Genomic DNA, 16,710 nt, shown 5'->3' with positions numbered 1-16,710 from the left:
ACTCCTTACACCGACTTACACCGACTTGAGTCCAACATCCGCTTCCCTAAAAATGCTTGAACTCTTACCTTTTCCTCATCGTAACTTCTTCTACATTGCTCTCGTGCTTGTCTCACGAATCTCCCGAGGTCATGTCCACTTCGTCATCAGAATGCCCTACCTCTCCTGTTGCAACGCCGACCCTGTTCCCTGATCTCAAAAAGTCAATCAGAGACATGAGTCTTCAGGAGCTGAACGATCTATCCGAAGACGATTGCACACGTGTAGCTCGATTCCATGAGGCATCTCGTCAAGCAAGCACCCCCGAAACTCGGAAATCTCGCTCGTCCGCCCCAGCTATCATCCTACGGACACTGGTGACCCTCGCTGTCGTCCTTTTGCCTCTCGCCATTTGCTTGCGTCTGAAGTTCGCGAGTCATTGGTTCGGCGATGCTCGAGTCGATTCCAGTCCCAATAAAGGTTCTATTTGTGGACGGGGCTCAACACTCGGATGGAGTCACAAGCCTGTGGTATCGCCTTCATGTCGAGTCGCTAGGAAGTTCGAAATCGATCCTGGCAGTCCGGCAGTTGCGTTCTGGGTACTGGATTGTGAAGTTCCTGGGTTCGGAGCAACACTGGATGCCAACCATCATCGCACTGTGGATGCTGTCAGAGCCTTGACACATATTCCTGATCATATTTCCCAAGCCCAAGCCCTGATACACAGGTTTCATCGCGACCTTGGTACCCTGGCGATTAGATACGAGTTTCCCATCAGCCCTGAATCCATATCCGCGTCGACGATGGATCTGCTGATCGACGCCATGGCCAGCTACTACATTCATGTCCACAGAATGTTTTGTCACATACGTGATACATCCACCGACACACTCAATTCTGAAGCACGAGTGGCACCGTTTACCTTGACATGGTACAACAACAAAATCTACCACGACGTCGAGGAAAGCATTTCCGTCCTCGAAACAGTTGAGACGATCATTCGAGGCAGGCAGACTGAATGTCGAAAGATCATGTGGATGAGCTACATGTCCATGCCATCAGACGTCGTCCTCTCACATGCCGAATGGAATCTAACCACTGAGCTGCACAACATCCTAGATGAAGCTCTGAGCTTGCTCGAACAGGTTGACGAGGCCATTAAGACTGCAAGTGCAATTATGAAAGCCGTTGAGCGAGAGATGATTGTGATTGACTCAGATTCGGAAGGAGTGCACAGAGTCAACCACACACAGATCAGTAACCTTCTCGTCGACGTGGAAGAGACCTCAAAGCTATCCTCGGGTCTGGTAGCACGAATAGAGCACCTCTGGGGAAACTCAACATTCAACAAATAGAGTCATTATTCTAGGCAGCCCTTGTATACTTGTGGTCAGGGGTGTTGCTATGCACCGTCTCTTACTTGATGACTCCCATACTCGTGACTATCGATACATTATGAACAAGAAGATTGATACTGTGCTGGGGACTTTAGTTGCAAACATTCTCACGAGGCCATGGTGAATCCGACTAAGTCAAGATACTCCACTTTAAGATATCGCTGCGCCCAGTCAGTCCTGCGACATCACAATTTCTGGCGCTTGGCTATCCTTCTAGCATCTTCAAAGAGACAGGTACATCAAGACGACTCACCTCAAACTCAAACAAGATGTCATCGGAACAAGACCCTTACCAGTGTAGTCACAACCAATACGAAGATGGCACTGAACCTCTCGATGGCTGTAAGCCTGGTGGCTTCCTAATCATTCGAATTGGTGATCTGCTGCATAAAAACCGCTACGAGATTGCTAACAAGTTGGGTCGAGGTGGTTCATCGACGATATGGCTCGAGTCTATACTAGCGCATGCATCGATTAGACCTTGAGATAAGACTTGCCTCTCTCGCATGTCGTGTGGAATGCAAAAAGTCACCGTCCGACACCCAAACAAGTCAGCTTTCCGCATTCGGAAAGTTGCAACACAATCGGACTCTAGTCGCACTGTTGATAGCAAGCATCTATTCCTCTTACTGTGAAACCCTTTGTTCGTCAACCCAAGTAACTTGTATCCACTGCATTAGGTGGAGAAGCTCTTGAAGAATATGACATACTGGTCAAGCGCAAGTTTCGACCATTACGCCAAACACGAACCGTGGAATGTAAAGCCGCGATGGCAAGAACTCGCTGAGATCTCCTCGTTCTTCTCTTCTCCGACACCCCAACCGTCAGCCTATGCTGACAGAATGGCTCCCACTTCTGATCACGCCGATAGTGGTAGCCGATACCGAACAAGGAGGACACTCCAGCTTCATCGCGACAATGCCACCGATCTAGGCGCTTCGCGATCTCGTTCGCGATCGCGCTCAGGAAGAATACCGGCGAGGATATCCAGCATACCCTTATCCAGCAGACAGCGCGGCAGATCAATCTTCTGCCGGGCGTACCCATTCGCGCTATCTAAGCAAACAATTCTCGTCATGCTGCTGGCTTTGGTCAACATCCTCCTTTCTTGGTTCGGACCCGGCGTCTTCTCATATCCTGGACCACTTGTTCGCTCTATTGCAAAACAAGTCTGGACGCCGAGCGACTCTAACATGGCTGAAGTCAGGCATGACTTGTGCCAAGTACCTCTGGTGCCGAGGGTTTTGCATTGTGACGAGTTAACTGAAAAGGAGAAGCTATCGCGGCTGAATTCGATTGAAAATGTCATTCCAAGCATTGCTTTCGCTTTGTCGGAGAATCCAGATGCCGTGGACAGCATATTCGACTTGCTCGAGGATATCAGAAACGAGCTTGCTTTGATGCGTCATGATATAGAGGTGATAGAGTCCGCAGAACTCAATGCACCCATCCCAATACGATCCAAGGAAACTCAATCCACTATGGTAACTGTTCGACTCCTTAACGCGACTGCGGTTCGATTCCAGAGCGACTTGGTGGGCTATGATGCATTCAGGGATTGGTTGCTCGAGAACATGTACCTGAGGCTCCGCGCTCTCGATCCTCAGCTCGTGTATGACGCAGATCAGATGGTGGATCCTGATTACACTGACGAGGACACTTCGAGTCGGCCATTACTGACGACTGTGTCCGACGATCTTTCACATTTTATAGCCGTGCTGGAAAGGATAGGTACCAGCGTCATTCTTCTAGACAGATCATGGGGTCATTTGTTAAACCAGACGAGAACTTCGCTTTACCCCTTGGCAACCTACACGGCTTCGAATGATTGTGATGATCTCTCAAAGAAAGAAAAACCTAAGAACATGTCAACCGCAGCGGTCCAGCAGCTGTCGTTGCTCAAACGATTCATACTCTGGTCCTTGCCCTCAAGCGCTTTCCCCCACCTCGAAAAAAGCGCCGAATCAATCAAAAGGCCCAGCGACAACGCAAAAAAACTGCGCAAGGAACTCCTGCTAGCCAAAATCCAGGCCGTTCATCCTCTCCTCCAGGCCATTCGCGCTTCTCTTTCAAAAGCACACGAGGCGGCAAAAACTGCCTATTCCCTTGTGAGACATGAGGAAACCTCGTGGCTGAGATGGGTGTTTGGAAGAAAGTCGGCATTTGATGAGGATATGAAGGACGGCTTAAGACATCTGGGAGGCTTGGTGCCTATGTTGATGGAGCAGAGGCGTGGACAACGTGCAGACAGAGCATACCAGAGATCGAAAGCTAGATTGGAACTTGGAAGTGGGGTATGAGATTCTGATGCGATGTGTCAGCGAAACAATATTGCTCAAGGATTGTCTAGTCAATTCCTGCTTATTCGAGGTAGAGGAAATTATGTCCGTTTCACTCAGGCGGATTTGCCTCATCTTCCTCAGTTTAATCATCAAAGAGGTGGGCATCAGGATTGACCATATCCATCAGACGTTTCTCTTCCTTATCATACTGTTTCTCCATCATTAACAGTACAGCCATACAAGCCTCTTTCTCAAAGTCTTCACTTCCCCAACCATATCTTAGAATGGTGTTGTAGATATCCTAGATATTCTAGCGATTAGTCAAAGTCAAACAGAGACCCAAGATTTAACACCAACTTACCGCTTTATGTTTAATCCTTAACAACCTGCTGTATTCATTAACTTCATTGTCCAAGTCTTCTGGATCAAAATCTTCAATCTTCTTCATTTCTGACAGATCAGGATGCCATTCTGTCAATGGTTGGTGGCATAACTCGTCTTCTTCGAACAATTGCTCTGCTCTACTGTAGAAAGTTCCTGTCGAGCGAGAAGAAGCACTCGGAGATAAGAACCAAACCAACTTCTGGTATCGCAATGTCCATGCAGCGAAGAAATCTGCAGTAGGTAGGGTCCGATGCGCACGCCATTTATCGCTCTCTGGAAGTGAGGCTTCGTACGAGTAGTTGGAGTGGAGGAGTTCGTATCCCATGACGCTCCAAGCTGTTGTTGTGCCTTTAACAATCTTGTCAGTAGTATCTTCGTCGACGCTGGGTTTTTGCAATACCTCTCTCCGTATCAAGAATTATGCTATATCCCTCTCGTCCCTCTCCCTGTGTGAGATAGACACAATGACCAGGTAGTCGGTATGCTTGTTCACTACTCGTGATCGACTGGGCAGTGTAATCTACGCTCTGGGTCTCGTAGTTCACGAACGGTCCATCGTATCTGCTGCCTTCAAGATATGGCAGATGGCGTAACAAATCAATCACTGTGTCGTTTTTGCCGCTTGCTCGTATCTCTTGCTCGTTTATGTTCCAGCCTGAAGGTGGGGCTATGGCGAGATGAGAGTTGGATATGCATGGTTGTTTTAGGAGTTCTGTGTAGAAAGACAAGATTGCTTGGACTGTTTCATCCCTGGAGTACATTTTTTGGTCTCAGTTGGCAATACTTCCTATTCGTGGTTGTCGTTGTTGGCGTTGGTGGTAAGAAATGGACAGAGTCAGGAGAGAGATAAAGCTAGAAGTCTAAAGTCCTTAAAGCCGGTAATTTCCGCCTGACCGCAAGACCTCGTCTCAGACTTGCAAAAAGACACAGATAAAGCACTTGCTTATATTTCAGTGTTTGCATGGATGATCATCACTGGATTGGGCAGAAGCTGTCCATGGCGTAGTCTGATCGTTGTGCGATTGTTCTAAGTTAAGAGAAAGAACCTAAGAACTAGTATAGTATAGAGAAGATTATCAAATTGCTATCTCTCCGAGATAGCAAAACTACTTGGTAAGGTAGCTAGGAAGTTTTAGGTATGATACATGAAGTATAGTAAAAATAGTAAGACCAAAGAGATGTTTGAAATCCTTGAACAACGTAAGTTCTCCAAGATCAGTGGCGAGAATAAAGGAAATTTTGAGTAAGAGAAAAGAGATCTGTAAGTAAGAAAAAATCATATGATAAAGAAAAGATATCTTTTGCGTCTGGTTGCTCATGATCTCTATGATGAGACGGTACCATTTCCGCCAGAGACAATTGCCAACGGGTAACAAGCCTGGACGGGAGCTCCAGTGACGGTGTACTTGATGTTCGTGTTGTTTTGGAGAGAGTCCAAGCCGGACTCATCGTTGATAATGAAAATCTTGCCGTCAGCGCCATTACTAAAGTCGCACAAGACCAGACTATAAACATCCTGCTTGGTTGACACCGCAAAGTATGCGGATGCCGTGTCGCTCGCATCGTCGTAGTCGATTGGCGACAGGGCGATAGCATCAGCAGTCTTGGGAACCTCCAAGCTGAGCCCGATTCGACTCACGTTGTAGGTCGCCATTTCATCGGGGTAGTAGTGAAGGACGCGCTCCTCATCGTCACCAACAATGATACCCTGTGACTCTGCAAATAGCCCAGCGTCACTCGGAGATCCAGGGGTCAAACTGCTCGTGTATAGATTTCCATCGGTGCCTGGAACAATCTGGAAAGTGTTTTGTATATCAATCAGAGTGTTGAAAGTGATGCCGTCTTCGGACTGCTGGTCGGCGGAAAGAGAAAGTGCGTCATTGGCATCATCTTCAAACTCAGCACCATCAGCAGCACTTGAGTCGTCAGAGACTACATCATCCGTCTCGTCGGCGTTGTCTGTATCATCGAATGTATCTTCAGTATCATCAGCCATGACTTCCTCATCGTCACCAGACGCAGACGTGGTGGAATTGTCACGACGGAAGAAGACAGAGCGACGGCGCTCGCTTTCAGTGGTGGAAAGGTCGGGTGTCACTGTCGGGTCGGAGGTGGAGTCTTTTGTTGCTGTTGGCATGCTTGACTGATCGCTAGGGGTTTCAGCATCAGTTGTGGGCGTTGCCGCTCCGGTAATTGCTGCAGCGTCTCCAGTGGTTGCTGCAGCGTTTCCAGTGGGTGCAGAGACATCTCCAGTAGTGGCCGAAGCATGATCAGTTGTTGCAGAAGCATCGTCTGTAGTTGCGGAAGCATTATCAGTAGTCGCCGAAGCATTATCAGTAGTCGCCGAAGCTTTATCCGTAGTCGCAGAAGCATTATCAGTTGTTGCAGAAGCATTGTCTGTGGTTGCAGAAGCATTGTCTGTGGTCGCCGAAGCATTGTCAGAAGTGGCTGACGTGCTTGGTCCGAAGCTAGGAATCATTAGCTGTGACAATTTCGACTGTGAGCATCAGATCACTTACGTCTTGCAGCCCTGCAAGAGAGGAGGAGAGTCGTAGTGATTCAAGGTGAAAGTCTTCAGACCGAGGAAGTCAAAGTTGACATCGTTTTGAACTTGTCGAAAGTTAGCGCTTGCACAAAACCTTGCATTATACGTATCACTTACGATTGGCAAAATACTCGATGCCATTGTTGCAAGTGTCACTTGCCGGTGCGACATTTGCGGTGCTTGCGGCGACTGTAAGATTGCCGTAGAGACTGGGCTGTTCGATGAGCGCGATGGCTCTCTTCAGGCTGATGGCGGGGATCTCGAAGCCACAGTTGATTGCAATGGGCAGAGCCAATTTGACAGAAGCAGCGACTTTACCGCTAGCTTCAAATCGCTTCTCGAAAGTGGGAGTAAAGCCAGTGACGCCAGACTTGCTCGCTCCATCTTGGTTGAACAGATCAAGAGTTGCTTGGAAGTTAGGAATGGTCATGACAACGCCCACGAGTGCTTCTCCTTCGGCTGCAACATCGACAGTGCTGACAGCGTCAACACTCAGATATACACCAGCAGAAAAGACACCCTTGACCGCAACACCAACTTCGGGAAGAGGCGCTCTGATCAAGGCCTTGGTCTTGGTATCCGAATATTGAGCGTGAGCAACTAGACCGAGGTTGACTCCGGCTTCGAGGTTGGCGTTGAGATTAGCACTAAGTCCATGAAGGCCATCGAGGACGTTGAACTTTGCCTGCCCTGCCATGGCGACATGGCCCTTGACGCCACAACCAACACAGTAAATGGTCGCGTCTGCGCTGGCAGTGCCTGATGCTGATGTCTTGCTCTTTGAGTAGATCTCTGCCGCTTTGCCCCAGGGTGAGTCAGCAGTCGCGTCGGGTCCAAAATTGAAGTCCTTAGAGCCACTGATTGAAGGATCGAGCTCAGTCTGCTTTGCAATGAAGTCTCCAACAACTGGAATATGGCGGATACCTGTGGCGACAAGACGAATAGGGGCAGTCGTGACATGTACAACAGTTTTAGTCACCTTTACCACAGTCTGTGTGGAGTCAGCATCTCGGTACGTGCGTCATCTTCCAGTTGCTTACATGTACGATCGCTTTGAAGAGATTGAACCGCCGCTTCTCGAGCATGACAGAGCGTCTGGACAACTGCGCGCTATTCTCAGCGTCGGTCAGGTCACTTGAGTCTACCGAAGCATCAGGCAGGAAGTCTGCGAGGCTTGACCCATCATCCGATGCAGAATTGAACCCCAGATAACCAATAGCGTTGTCAAGCTCAGCGTCAAAGTTAGAATCACCACAGTTTGCCGCGGGGAGGCCATCAATCGTGGATGAAGGTGCGTTGCCACAAGCTGAGCCGCCAGTAGTACCTGTGGTTGTGTTGTTTGCTCCAGAGGATGATCCCGACCCCGAAGACGGCAAGCTCGAGTTGTTTGACGAACCTTGCGAGGATCCAGAGAACGAAGAACTGGTACCGCCATTCGACGATCCGGAGGAAGACCCAGAAATGGCAGAACCAGAGCCGTTGCTAGAAGTGAGATTCTGGGTAGAGTTGCTGGCAGGATAGTATGTACCCCATTGTAAGTCAACCTCGTGCAGGGCGCTTTCGACGGCAAGCTCGGTCTCAACCTTGGCTAAGATAGACAGAGAGTCTGCCAAAGTCTCCAAGGCATCAATCAACCAGAAAGTTCGTTGCTGATCGGATGAACCGTGACATCCGTCCGTGTAAGTGACGAGAACGAAAGCAGAAGAAGAGGCGGACCAGGTGCTTGACGCGAAGTTGAAAGCTTCAGAAGACGAGAAAGTGACCATGATGCCATCATTGGAGCACGAAGTATTTGCCACAAATGATGAGTGGTCCAAGACAACAGACTCGTACATCATCGTGGTCGAAAGAGAAGCATAGAGGTGCTGGATAGAAGGATCAGAGACACCGTCAGAAGAGTAATAAAGATTGGAACTGTTCGAAGGTGCCAAATTGTGAATGTCATCTACGGGATAGTCCCAGTGAACTGCTGGAAGAAGAGTTGATGCGGCATACGATGCAGATAGGGTTGATGATGCTGCCAGGGCGAAAGGAGCTTGGCCATTGACATTTGGGCTAACAGAGGATGTATCGGTGACCGTGGACCCAGGAGCACAGGCGGGGACTGTCGAAGTGACGACTACTGTTTGCAAACCGACAGGAGACGAGTTGGCAGCAATGGTCCCGGCAATCAACGTAGTAGTTGTGCTTGGCTGCTGCGCGAGAGTAACGAAAGAGGGGTTGTTTGTAACCTCAATAGACGAAATGCTGCCGGAAATGACGTCCAGATCGACAGCACCAGCGAGGCTGACGGACTCAGAAATGGAAGCTGCATTTTGGGTGATGACTGTGGTAGTCGTGTGGTTGGTATAAACACCAGGGGATGTCGAATTGAAGCCCACCTCTCTGGCAGAAGCGTAGGCAGTCAAGCCCAGAGCAAGGCTGCCCAGAATTGAGCGGTTCTTGACCATCCTGAATAATAAAAACAATACAAATGAGTGGACGCTTCAAAGCTGAAGCAATGTCAAGAAAGAAAGTCACTTTGATGGTTGAGAAAGTGGTACATGACCCTCGCTATACTTATGTATGAATCAATTGCATGTTTATTGAGTGCCTGGAGTCAGGTGCTGCTTCAGCTGGCCGGCTTGATATGATCCAGATGTCTTTCGCCTGACCGTTTTTGGACTGGGCATAGCTGGAGAACGCCATGTAATTTGAGAGAAGTGTACCAGCGAGACGTGAGGCTCAAGCTGGGAACGGTGACAGGGCTCAGCTCATTGGCGGAACGAAGAACTAATGGCAGTGCGTAAAGGTAGACCTTCTTGTTCTATTGGGAAACGAGTTCCAAGAAGTGCGGCTGAAGAGCCGGACCACTCAGTCTCCGAGTCCGAACGCGCGCACTAGCCTGCAAGGAGTTGTCAGTGATTTCCACAGACATGCACGGGGCAAAACCTTCTGCCAAGCTATTCCCCAAGCGGAGCCGCGGTGTCAAGCCTCGCCAAGCCGGGGAACGCGCCAGGAGTCAAGCTTCGAGAATGCTACTCATCTAAAACCTCTCTAGCAAGCTAATCGTCTGATTGATCACATCCTTATAATAACTATTAGGCCCTTGAGTAGAGCATTGGAGAGCCTATATGGTCGAACATCCCTCCGTCCGCACGCCTAACTATAAGACGCAATTGGAAGAACTCTGCCCTGCCAAGCATAAGCAATTAAAGCTTGTCAGTTCACAGGCCACTTTCCAACGGGCACACAGCCCGAGTTCATAACAGTCGGTCTTGCCGACGCAGTTGCAACTACCGACTGTACACATGGCTAGACAATCTGGGGCAAAAGCTTGATCCTTATTATAGCTGACCTATCTGCCATAGCTATGCGTCCGGCATTCGAGAATCTTAAAGCTTTGTTACTAACAATGCGGATACTAACAATGCACCATGACAGTCATAGTTTTGGGCCGATTTTGTCCATGCAAAACCTATCTGATTCTTCGGAGTCATTGATTGATTTGGAATAAGTTTTCTCAAGAAACCATGACTTGTCGAATGTTCAAGTCCAAGTCGAACTGCAGCATTACTTGTATGTTAGCTCGGCTGCTGCCAATCCCGAGAGCCTGCAGATCCTGCATCGTCATAGCTGCTGCCTGGAGTCATCAAACTTATATATCCTTTGCGCGTCCCCATTTATAGTATCTTCTCAGCTCCCCGACCACTCTGAGCGAACAGGTGATATCTTGTTCGTTTCGCATCTGTGGTAAAACATAGATATCATCATCATTTTACCTTGATCAAAATCCAACATGGTACAAATCCAACTCCGTGTTTCTCTTTCCACCACAAGAGAACAATTCGAGAACAGAAATCTATCCAAGCTTAAGACCATCGAAGATAGCTTTGTCCTTTCGGCCTTCGACAAGGATACAGGTATCGCTGACGTCGAATGTGGCGCAACTGACGACAACACGTACGATCGGATTGGGTCTCTTCTCCAAGATTGGGTTGCGGATGAGCAACCACGCATTCGCACTTACCAGATGGTTCGTGGCACAGCTTGAAGGGGCCTTTCTTTGGCTCTAGTCTCTTGATTTCGATCGCGGTATAGTGCATAGAAGCATTAACTCATAGCAAGATAAACACTCCCATTCTCAAGCCCAAATCCAGGACCTTGGAACTTCTGGCGGGAATTGAGAGCCATGGACAATATGACAGAGGCAACCCATAGCAAAAATCTCGATTTCTAGAATTCCTACATTGCTTGAGGCATATTCGGTCTGTTTTTGTGAACATGCAAACTTCCACCTCACCGCCACCACCGAAACAACATTGACGGTTCACAATTTTGCAACTGGCGAGAGTAGATCGGCGAGAACCTCGTTCGCAGCTCGTTGTCCGCTTCTGGAAGCTCCTTCCATGTACCCTTTCCACTCTGCAGCCGTCTCGGTGCCCGCAAAATGAACCAGGCCAAACGGTTCTCTAAGCGTATGTCCGACCGAGTCAAGCACACCTGGAGAGAGCGATGCGGCTGGGCAACCACCACCCGTCAAAGGGTCTTTGTCCCACGATGAACTGATGAACTCGACAAACAGGTCGCGTGCTTCGGGCGAGTCGTACAGTTTGCAGATTTGAGACAGTAATTGCTCGTGCGCTTCTGCTTGCGGCAGCGCCGCCCAAGCAGCGCCTGTATTTGATGTCATGAAGCAAGTAAGAACCCACTTACCATCAGCTGGGCTGCTGCTGTCTCTCATGACGGAGGAAGGGCCATTGAAAGATTGAGTCAAGCCACAATGGCTTTTCTTTAGCCAAAAGGGTTCCGTGAAGACTCCCATGACCTTGCGGTAGAAGCCAAAGCGGAATGAATCGATAAGTACTTGCTTGTCCCTGGGTAGTGGTGGGAAGAAATTGACATGCTTGAGCGCTGCGGGTGGAACAGTGGTGATGACTTTGCGTGCGACGACCACTCGACTTCCCGTGTGGACGAGTGCCATGCGGCCTTCAACCTGTTGAATGGCGTGTACAGGGGTAGACAAGTGCACAACGCCGGGGCCAAGCTCAGCCGCAAGACCCTTGGAGAATGACTGGGTTCCTTGTCGCACTCTCAAAGCTTGAGCGCCCCCTTTACCATCATTGCGCATGTTGAGTAGGCCGCCGCCAGACTTGCAATAGTTCAGGAAGAATAGTGCAGAAACGTCCTCCGGCTCGCGTCCGAGCATGGCCCGACACCAGATGCTGGCAGTCTGCAACGCAGCACCTTTTGCTCCGTTTTGTCGGAGGTAGGTGGCAAAGGTGATAGTGTCCAGATTTGTGTTTCTGGGCCTAGCACAATCAACGCTCTGACTGTCGGCTTCTGTACAATCACGGATTTGCGCAATATCACGCTGTACAGCCGCACCAAGCTAAAGAGGTCAGCAGTGAGTTCACAACAATTGAGCGAAGAGATCAGCAGATACCTGAGGAAGATCACCATATTTGAAGGTCGAGACTTGACCATTTTCATCCTGCAATGTACAATCACCATCGATGCTCTGCACCAGCAGCTCAAGGCCAAACTTTCGAGCAAGTCCGGCCATCACAGTTTGATTCGTGTCATTGATCCAAGCTGCTCCTAGCTCCACAATGCCGCGTCCATCACTGAGAGGTTGGCTCCATGTACGGCCTCCAACTCGATCACGAGCTTCGAGGACCATGCAGGAGAGCCCGGCCTCCTTGATCTTGGTTGCCGCATTGAGTCCTGCGAGACCAGCACCGATGATAATAACATCGACAGACGATTGGTTCGCAACTAGCGATCTGGTAGTCTGCAAAGCGACTGTAGAGAGGTCGTTTTTCTTTGCTGCAACAGCATCGATCTCGAACAACCATCCTGGATGTGCAAGCTGTGACACCGGGACAAGCGTGCAGGCCGGACGATGACCTGCAAGCCAATTGGTGAGGATTCGAGTGTGCAATCTCTGCTCGGGATTGTAGTTGACAATGTAGAGATTGATCTTTAGAATATCGGCAATGGTGGCACCTCCTTCAGCTAAAACTCTGCGCAAGTTCAACAAGGCCAGATGAATTTGTGACTCATAGTCGGGCGGGATGGTTCCATCAGCAGCAGAGCCAACCTGACCGGTGACATTGATGATGTCGGTAGCACTGGTTCGTGTACCTGCAGCGACGTAACCTCTGCGTCCCGGGGTGGGATCAAGAGCTGCGATATGGAAAGGCATTCGATCAATTGAGTTAGAAAGTGCGAAGAGTTATCAAGCAAATTGGAGGTGCAATTGCCAGCGTAATAAGCATGACAGTCAATCAAGGTCTGACTGAACCTGATTGATATGATGTATGCCTCGATTGCATGGTTCGTGTCGACTGGTCACAGCTTGAGGAAGGTCGACCTGCGGATAGGTGAACGTGACCAAAAAGGCAACTCATAGCGATCTGCCCTAACATGGACAATCCAAATATAGTTTGGCTCAGAGTGCTGTCGGTTACCTGTTTCAACAGACCCACTCTGGCAACGCTTGCTGTTCTCCCAAGACCGGCGGATCCTCAAGCGAGACAGCGTCAGCTTCCATGAACAGTGATATAGACCTGCATGGTCTGTCACCAAATCACCACCACAGTCGTTCTTTCAGCAAACATGACGACTACCGCGACCATAATTGTTGACGACCCGCTCAAGCTACGCAGTGTAGCTGAACGTCCAGACAAACAGCAGACATCGAATGCCCTCCAGTTGCTGGCATCCGGTGGTATCCCTTGCGAAGGAATCCCAATTATTGAAGATACTTGGACAAGGCGCCAATGGATGCTCGAGCATATGGCAGGTGCGTTCAGGGTTTTCGCGCGCAAAGGTTTTACTGAAGGTACTGCTGGTCATATCTCTCTGAGAGACCCGGTCCAACCTGATACGTTCTGGATCAATCCGTATGTTGATGTTCACAACTCCAAGACGACGAAGAAGGAATGGCGTCACTGACTCAGTGCTCCAGCTTGGGTGTCCATTTTGGCATGCTCAAAGCAAGTGATATGGTCCAGATCAACGAAGAAGGTCAAGTTGTGGGAGGCAACAGAGTTGCAGTCAATGCAGCTGGCTTCGCGATCCATTCGGCCATACACAGGGCACGACCCGACGTCAACGCGGCCTGCCATTGCCATTCTCCAGCAGGAAAGGCATGGTCTGCGTTCGGAAAGCGGCTCGAAATAATAAATCAGGATTCGTGTCTGCTTTGGAATAACCAGGAGGTGTACGAACAATTTGGCGGAGTGGTACTGGCCAAGGAAGAGAGTGTCAGAATCGCCGAGGCTCTCGGTCCTCAGAGCAGAACTATGATATTGCAGAACCACGGACTGCTGACGTGCGGATCCACCGTTGACGAAGCCGCATACCTGTTTACCATGATGGAAAAGACGTGCGAGGTTCAGATCATGGCTGACGCTGCTGGACACGAAAAGAAAATTATTGGGGAGGAGGAAGCACGGTTTACACACGAGGTCAACGCGGATCCGGTAGGTGCACGCCGACAGCTCTTAACATGCGAGGAACAAAAACTGATTGTGCAATGCTAGGTTACCTTGTATACCGAATTCCAGCCTGACTTTGAGTTTGAGGTGTGGAAGTCCAGAGGCGAGCTCACGAACGGCTTGTAGAGTGCCGTGAGGGGTGAAACTGGTGAAAACAGCAAAGTTCAAACCTTGCTGTTGGTGCTGTCAGATAAGCAGATAAATCGATTTTCGTACATGGTGTGCAGGTGAAAGCCGAGGCGGTACTATTGACAAGCCATCACAATAAGATAAGCATCGTGTGACTGCGCCGTGACGACGGCATGCGCAGGATACAGGCGTTTGTCATTCTTAAAGGTGGAAGGCGGTCGCTGTCGAGGTCGCTGTCTCTTGCCTTTTTCGCGCTTGCCTCAGCCACCCTCTCGCCGAGCTTCTGCCGAGCGTCGGTTGATCATGAGCAAGCAGGCACGAGAACGACACAAGTCGAGGACCAAGACATTCACAGGCTGTTGGGGCTGCCGTGCTCGGAGGAGGAAGTGTGACGAGCATCGGCCTTCATGTCGCCGCTGCACTGATTCTGGACGAGAATGTCCTGGCTACGCCACTCAGTTGCAGTGGCTTCGTCCAACCTGTGGCGACCCAAGCCTATGCGTGCAGGCGTTGAATACGAAGGGTGCTCGTCGACGCCTCATCTCGCCCAGTGAGCATTCTCTCCGCGATCAGGGTCGTCTTAACTGCTGATCGACTATCTCTGTCCAGATACGTTTCCTGTAGTGCTGGCGTCGGATCAGGTGGAGCGTCACATCGCTGACCTCGACGCTTGCAATGCTCCTGGCGAATTGGGGCCATTTTCTGTCTTCCAGGTCCTTGAAACATCAGTAGAGCCTCATCTGCGCTTATCACACACCTTAGCCTCACCGTGCCCAACGGATGATTCGCCTGCTTCGACTCGGTCGACTGAAGCCGACCGCAGCGAGCATACCGACGGACCCTTTCAAGATGTTGCTGACGATGGACAAGACACTAATGTCACAACCACTGACGGCAACGCTTTTGTCGCCGACCTAACACCAGCATCGCCATCTTGGCAGCCACCACATCCACTGTCACAAGAGCATGCAAACCCCGTTTTGTCCCCTACTGCGAGCTCAGCAGAGCTCGCCGTCTCCAGTCAATCACCGGATCTAGGCACTTGGCCGACGCCCGTCATGCAAGTATCAGACGACGTCAAAGTTCTCTTGTCAAACTATATGTATCGGGTTGTTGACACTTTCGCCATTATCAAGAGTCCTAAAAATCCTTGGAAGATAATCCACTTGCCTAGGGCAGTCCAAATTGCAGGTGAGCTGACTCTGATTGGATCGACAACCACTGTTCGTCTGGCACTTTTCAATGCCATATTGGCTGTTAGCTCCTTCTACATGGCCAACGACCCGCAGCATCTGCAGCAAATCCCGAAATGGACACAGCTAGCTTCCAACTTCCGTAGTCGGGCTATCGTCTTCTTGAATCGCGCCATCAATGAGGAAGTCGACATGACTCCACGTCCAAAGTACAAAGAATTACTCGCTGCAACATTGACCATGATCACTGTCGATGTAATAACAATGTACCCTTGCAGCATGATGCAAACAAGGCAGGCTGATGCTTTCGTGTAGGTCGCGTCTGGTGAAGCTGAGACTTGCTCGCTACATCTCGACGGATGCGAGCAAATCATCCGCCACGTCCGGAAACGCAAGAGCCGGTTTTCTCACAAAGCACGGGCGCTACATCGCATTTATTTCTACTTACGCACCATTCACGATGCGACACGTCCGTGGACCGTTGCCGATGCCTCTGTTACAAATGAATCGCATCAATATAGCAGCTCTACAGGTTCCCCAACAGCTGAGAGGTCTACCGTGACGTCGCCGCTTCGCAATGCCGAATTTGCTACATCATTTGAACGTGGATCTGGTCTCTGGCTTGACATGACCGAGAGCTCGATACCAGACATGACAGCATGCGAATTTGTTTACGGGATACCACAAAGCGCTTTGGTGTTGTTGCGGAGAGCGACTGTGGCTCTGCGCCTTGATTATCTCGCGAATGATTGCGATGCCGACGCTGCAGATTCCATCGAAATACAGGAAATTTGCCGATCCGTTGAGCTGGAGATTCTGAATTGGTCTGCGCAAACAGAATTAGGGAAGAAAGCACACTTGTTCAGTGAGGACGAGTTTTGTCTAGTCAAGCGCCAAACCAATGCATTCCACCACGCGCTCGTGATATACTTCGCGAAGCAATATCGCCATCTGCCATCGCTATATCTGGCGAGCAATGTGCTCGCAGCTCTTCAGGATCTCGAAGAGCTGGAGCAACTCAAAACAGCTCATCATATCGAGGCCTCCCCAATCTTCTGGCCGGCTTTCATCGCGGCATGTGAAGCACGCGACAAGCAAACGCGACAGCGTTGGAGGACATGGTATGAAAAGGCAGAAGCATATAACGTGAATCATGCAATGAGCTCGGGAGGAAACTTTGCCTTTGAGACATGGGATCATGAAAGCACTAACAATGTAGCTGACGCTGCAGACGATCGATGCAGATGGCGAGTTATGGTAGAAAGTCAGCAACTTTGCTTGATGCTGACGTGATATATTCCCTATGGATCCAAGTAC

The 16,710-nt window shown here is 49.9% G+C and overlaps 7 protein-coding genes across 7 annotated transcripts; 4 read left to right on the top strand and 3 right to left on the bottom strand.

The window, feature by feature from the left end:
- Nucleotides 1-131: 131 nt before the first annotated feature.
- On the top strand, nucleotides 132-1,334 carry M437DRAFT_70398 (uncharacterized protein; the record flags this gene model as incomplete). The annotated part of the gene is made up of 1 exon (XM_041025443.1): nucleotides 132-1,334. The coding sequence occupies one exon, from the start codon at nucleotides 132-134 to the stop codon at nucleotides 1,332-1,334; it is 1,203 nt and encodes a 400-aa protein (XP_040874961.1).
- Nucleotides 1,335-2,218: 884 nt separating this feature from the next.
- M437DRAFT_70397 (uncharacterized protein) lies at nucleotides 2,219-3,495 on the top strand (the record flags this gene model as incomplete). The annotated part of the gene is made up of 2 exons (XM_041025442.1): nucleotides 2,219-3,107; nucleotides 3,239-3,495. 2 exons carry the CDS (start codon nucleotides 2,219-2,221, stop codon nucleotides 3,493-3,495), a joined length of 1,146 nt encoding a protein of 381 aa, XP_040874960.1.
- A 305-nt stretch (nucleotides 3,496-3,800) lies between these two features.
- Nucleotides 3,801-4,803, bottom strand: M437DRAFT_70396 (uncharacterized protein; the record flags this gene model as incomplete). The annotated part of the gene is made up of 3 exons (XM_041025441.1): nucleotides 3,801-3,959; nucleotides 4,020-4,390; nucleotides 4,443-4,803. The coding sequence occupies 3 exons, from the start codon at nucleotides 4,801-4,803 to the stop codon at nucleotides 3,801-3,803; spliced, it is 891 nt and encodes a 296-aa protein (XP_040874959.1).
- A 563-nt stretch (nucleotides 4,804-5,366) lies between these two features.
- M437DRAFT_70395 (uncharacterized protein) lies at nucleotides 5,367-9,037 on the bottom strand (the record flags this gene model as incomplete). Its single annotated transcript, XM_041025440.1, has 4 exons — nucleotides 5,367-6,510; nucleotides 6,562-6,652; nucleotides 6,705-7,578; nucleotides 7,628-9,037. The coding sequence occupies 4 exons, from the start codon at nucleotides 9,035-9,037 to the stop codon at nucleotides 5,367-5,369; spliced, it is 3,519 nt and encodes a 1,172-aa protein (XP_040874958.1).
- Nucleotides 9,038-10,896: 1,859 nt separating this feature from the next.
- Nucleotides 10,897-12,774, bottom strand: M437DRAFT_60599 (flavin-containing amine oxidoreductase; the record flags this gene model as incomplete). Its single annotated transcript, XM_041023782.1, has 2 exons — nucleotides 10,897-11,958; nucleotides 12,013-12,774. The coding sequence occupies 2 exons, from the start codon at nucleotides 12,772-12,774 to the stop codon at nucleotides 10,897-10,899; spliced, it is 1,824 nt and encodes a 607-aa protein (XP_040874957.1).
- Nucleotides 12,775-13,187: 413 nt separating this feature from the next.
- M437DRAFT_60638 (class II aldolase) lies at nucleotides 13,188-14,197 on the top strand (the record flags this gene model as incomplete). Its single annotated transcript, XM_041023787.1, has 3 exons — nucleotides 13,188-13,474; nucleotides 13,540-14,056; nucleotides 14,117-14,197. The coding sequence occupies 3 exons, from the start codon at nucleotides 13,188-13,190 to the stop codon at nucleotides 14,195-14,197; spliced, it is 885 nt and encodes a 294-aa protein (XP_040874956.1).
- Nucleotides 14,198-14,503: 306 nt separating this feature from the next.
- M437DRAFT_60598 (uncharacterized protein) lies at nucleotides 14,504-16,686 on the top strand (the record flags this gene model as incomplete). Its single annotated transcript, XM_041023781.1, has 3 exons — nucleotides 14,504-14,750; nucleotides 14,810-15,648; nucleotides 15,709-16,686. The coding sequence occupies 3 exons, from the start codon at nucleotides 14,504-14,506 to the stop codon at nucleotides 16,684-16,686; spliced, it is 2,064 nt and encodes a 687-aa protein (XP_040874955.1).
- Between the last annotated feature and the right edge of the window lie 24 nt (nucleotides 16,687-16,710).

This window comes from Aureobasidium melanogenum (genome assembly GCF_000721775.1).
Source record: "Aureobasidium melanogenum CBS 110374 unplaced genomic scaffold scaffold_41, whole genome shotgun sequence".
Taxonomy (NCBI): domain Eukaryota; kingdom Fungi; phylum Ascomycota; class Dothideomycetes; order Dothideales; family Saccotheciaceae; genus Aureobasidium; species Aureobasidium melanogenum.
The sequence above is the reverse complement of the archived record's forward strand: the minus strand, read 5'-3'. Positions and strand labels throughout refer to the sequence as shown.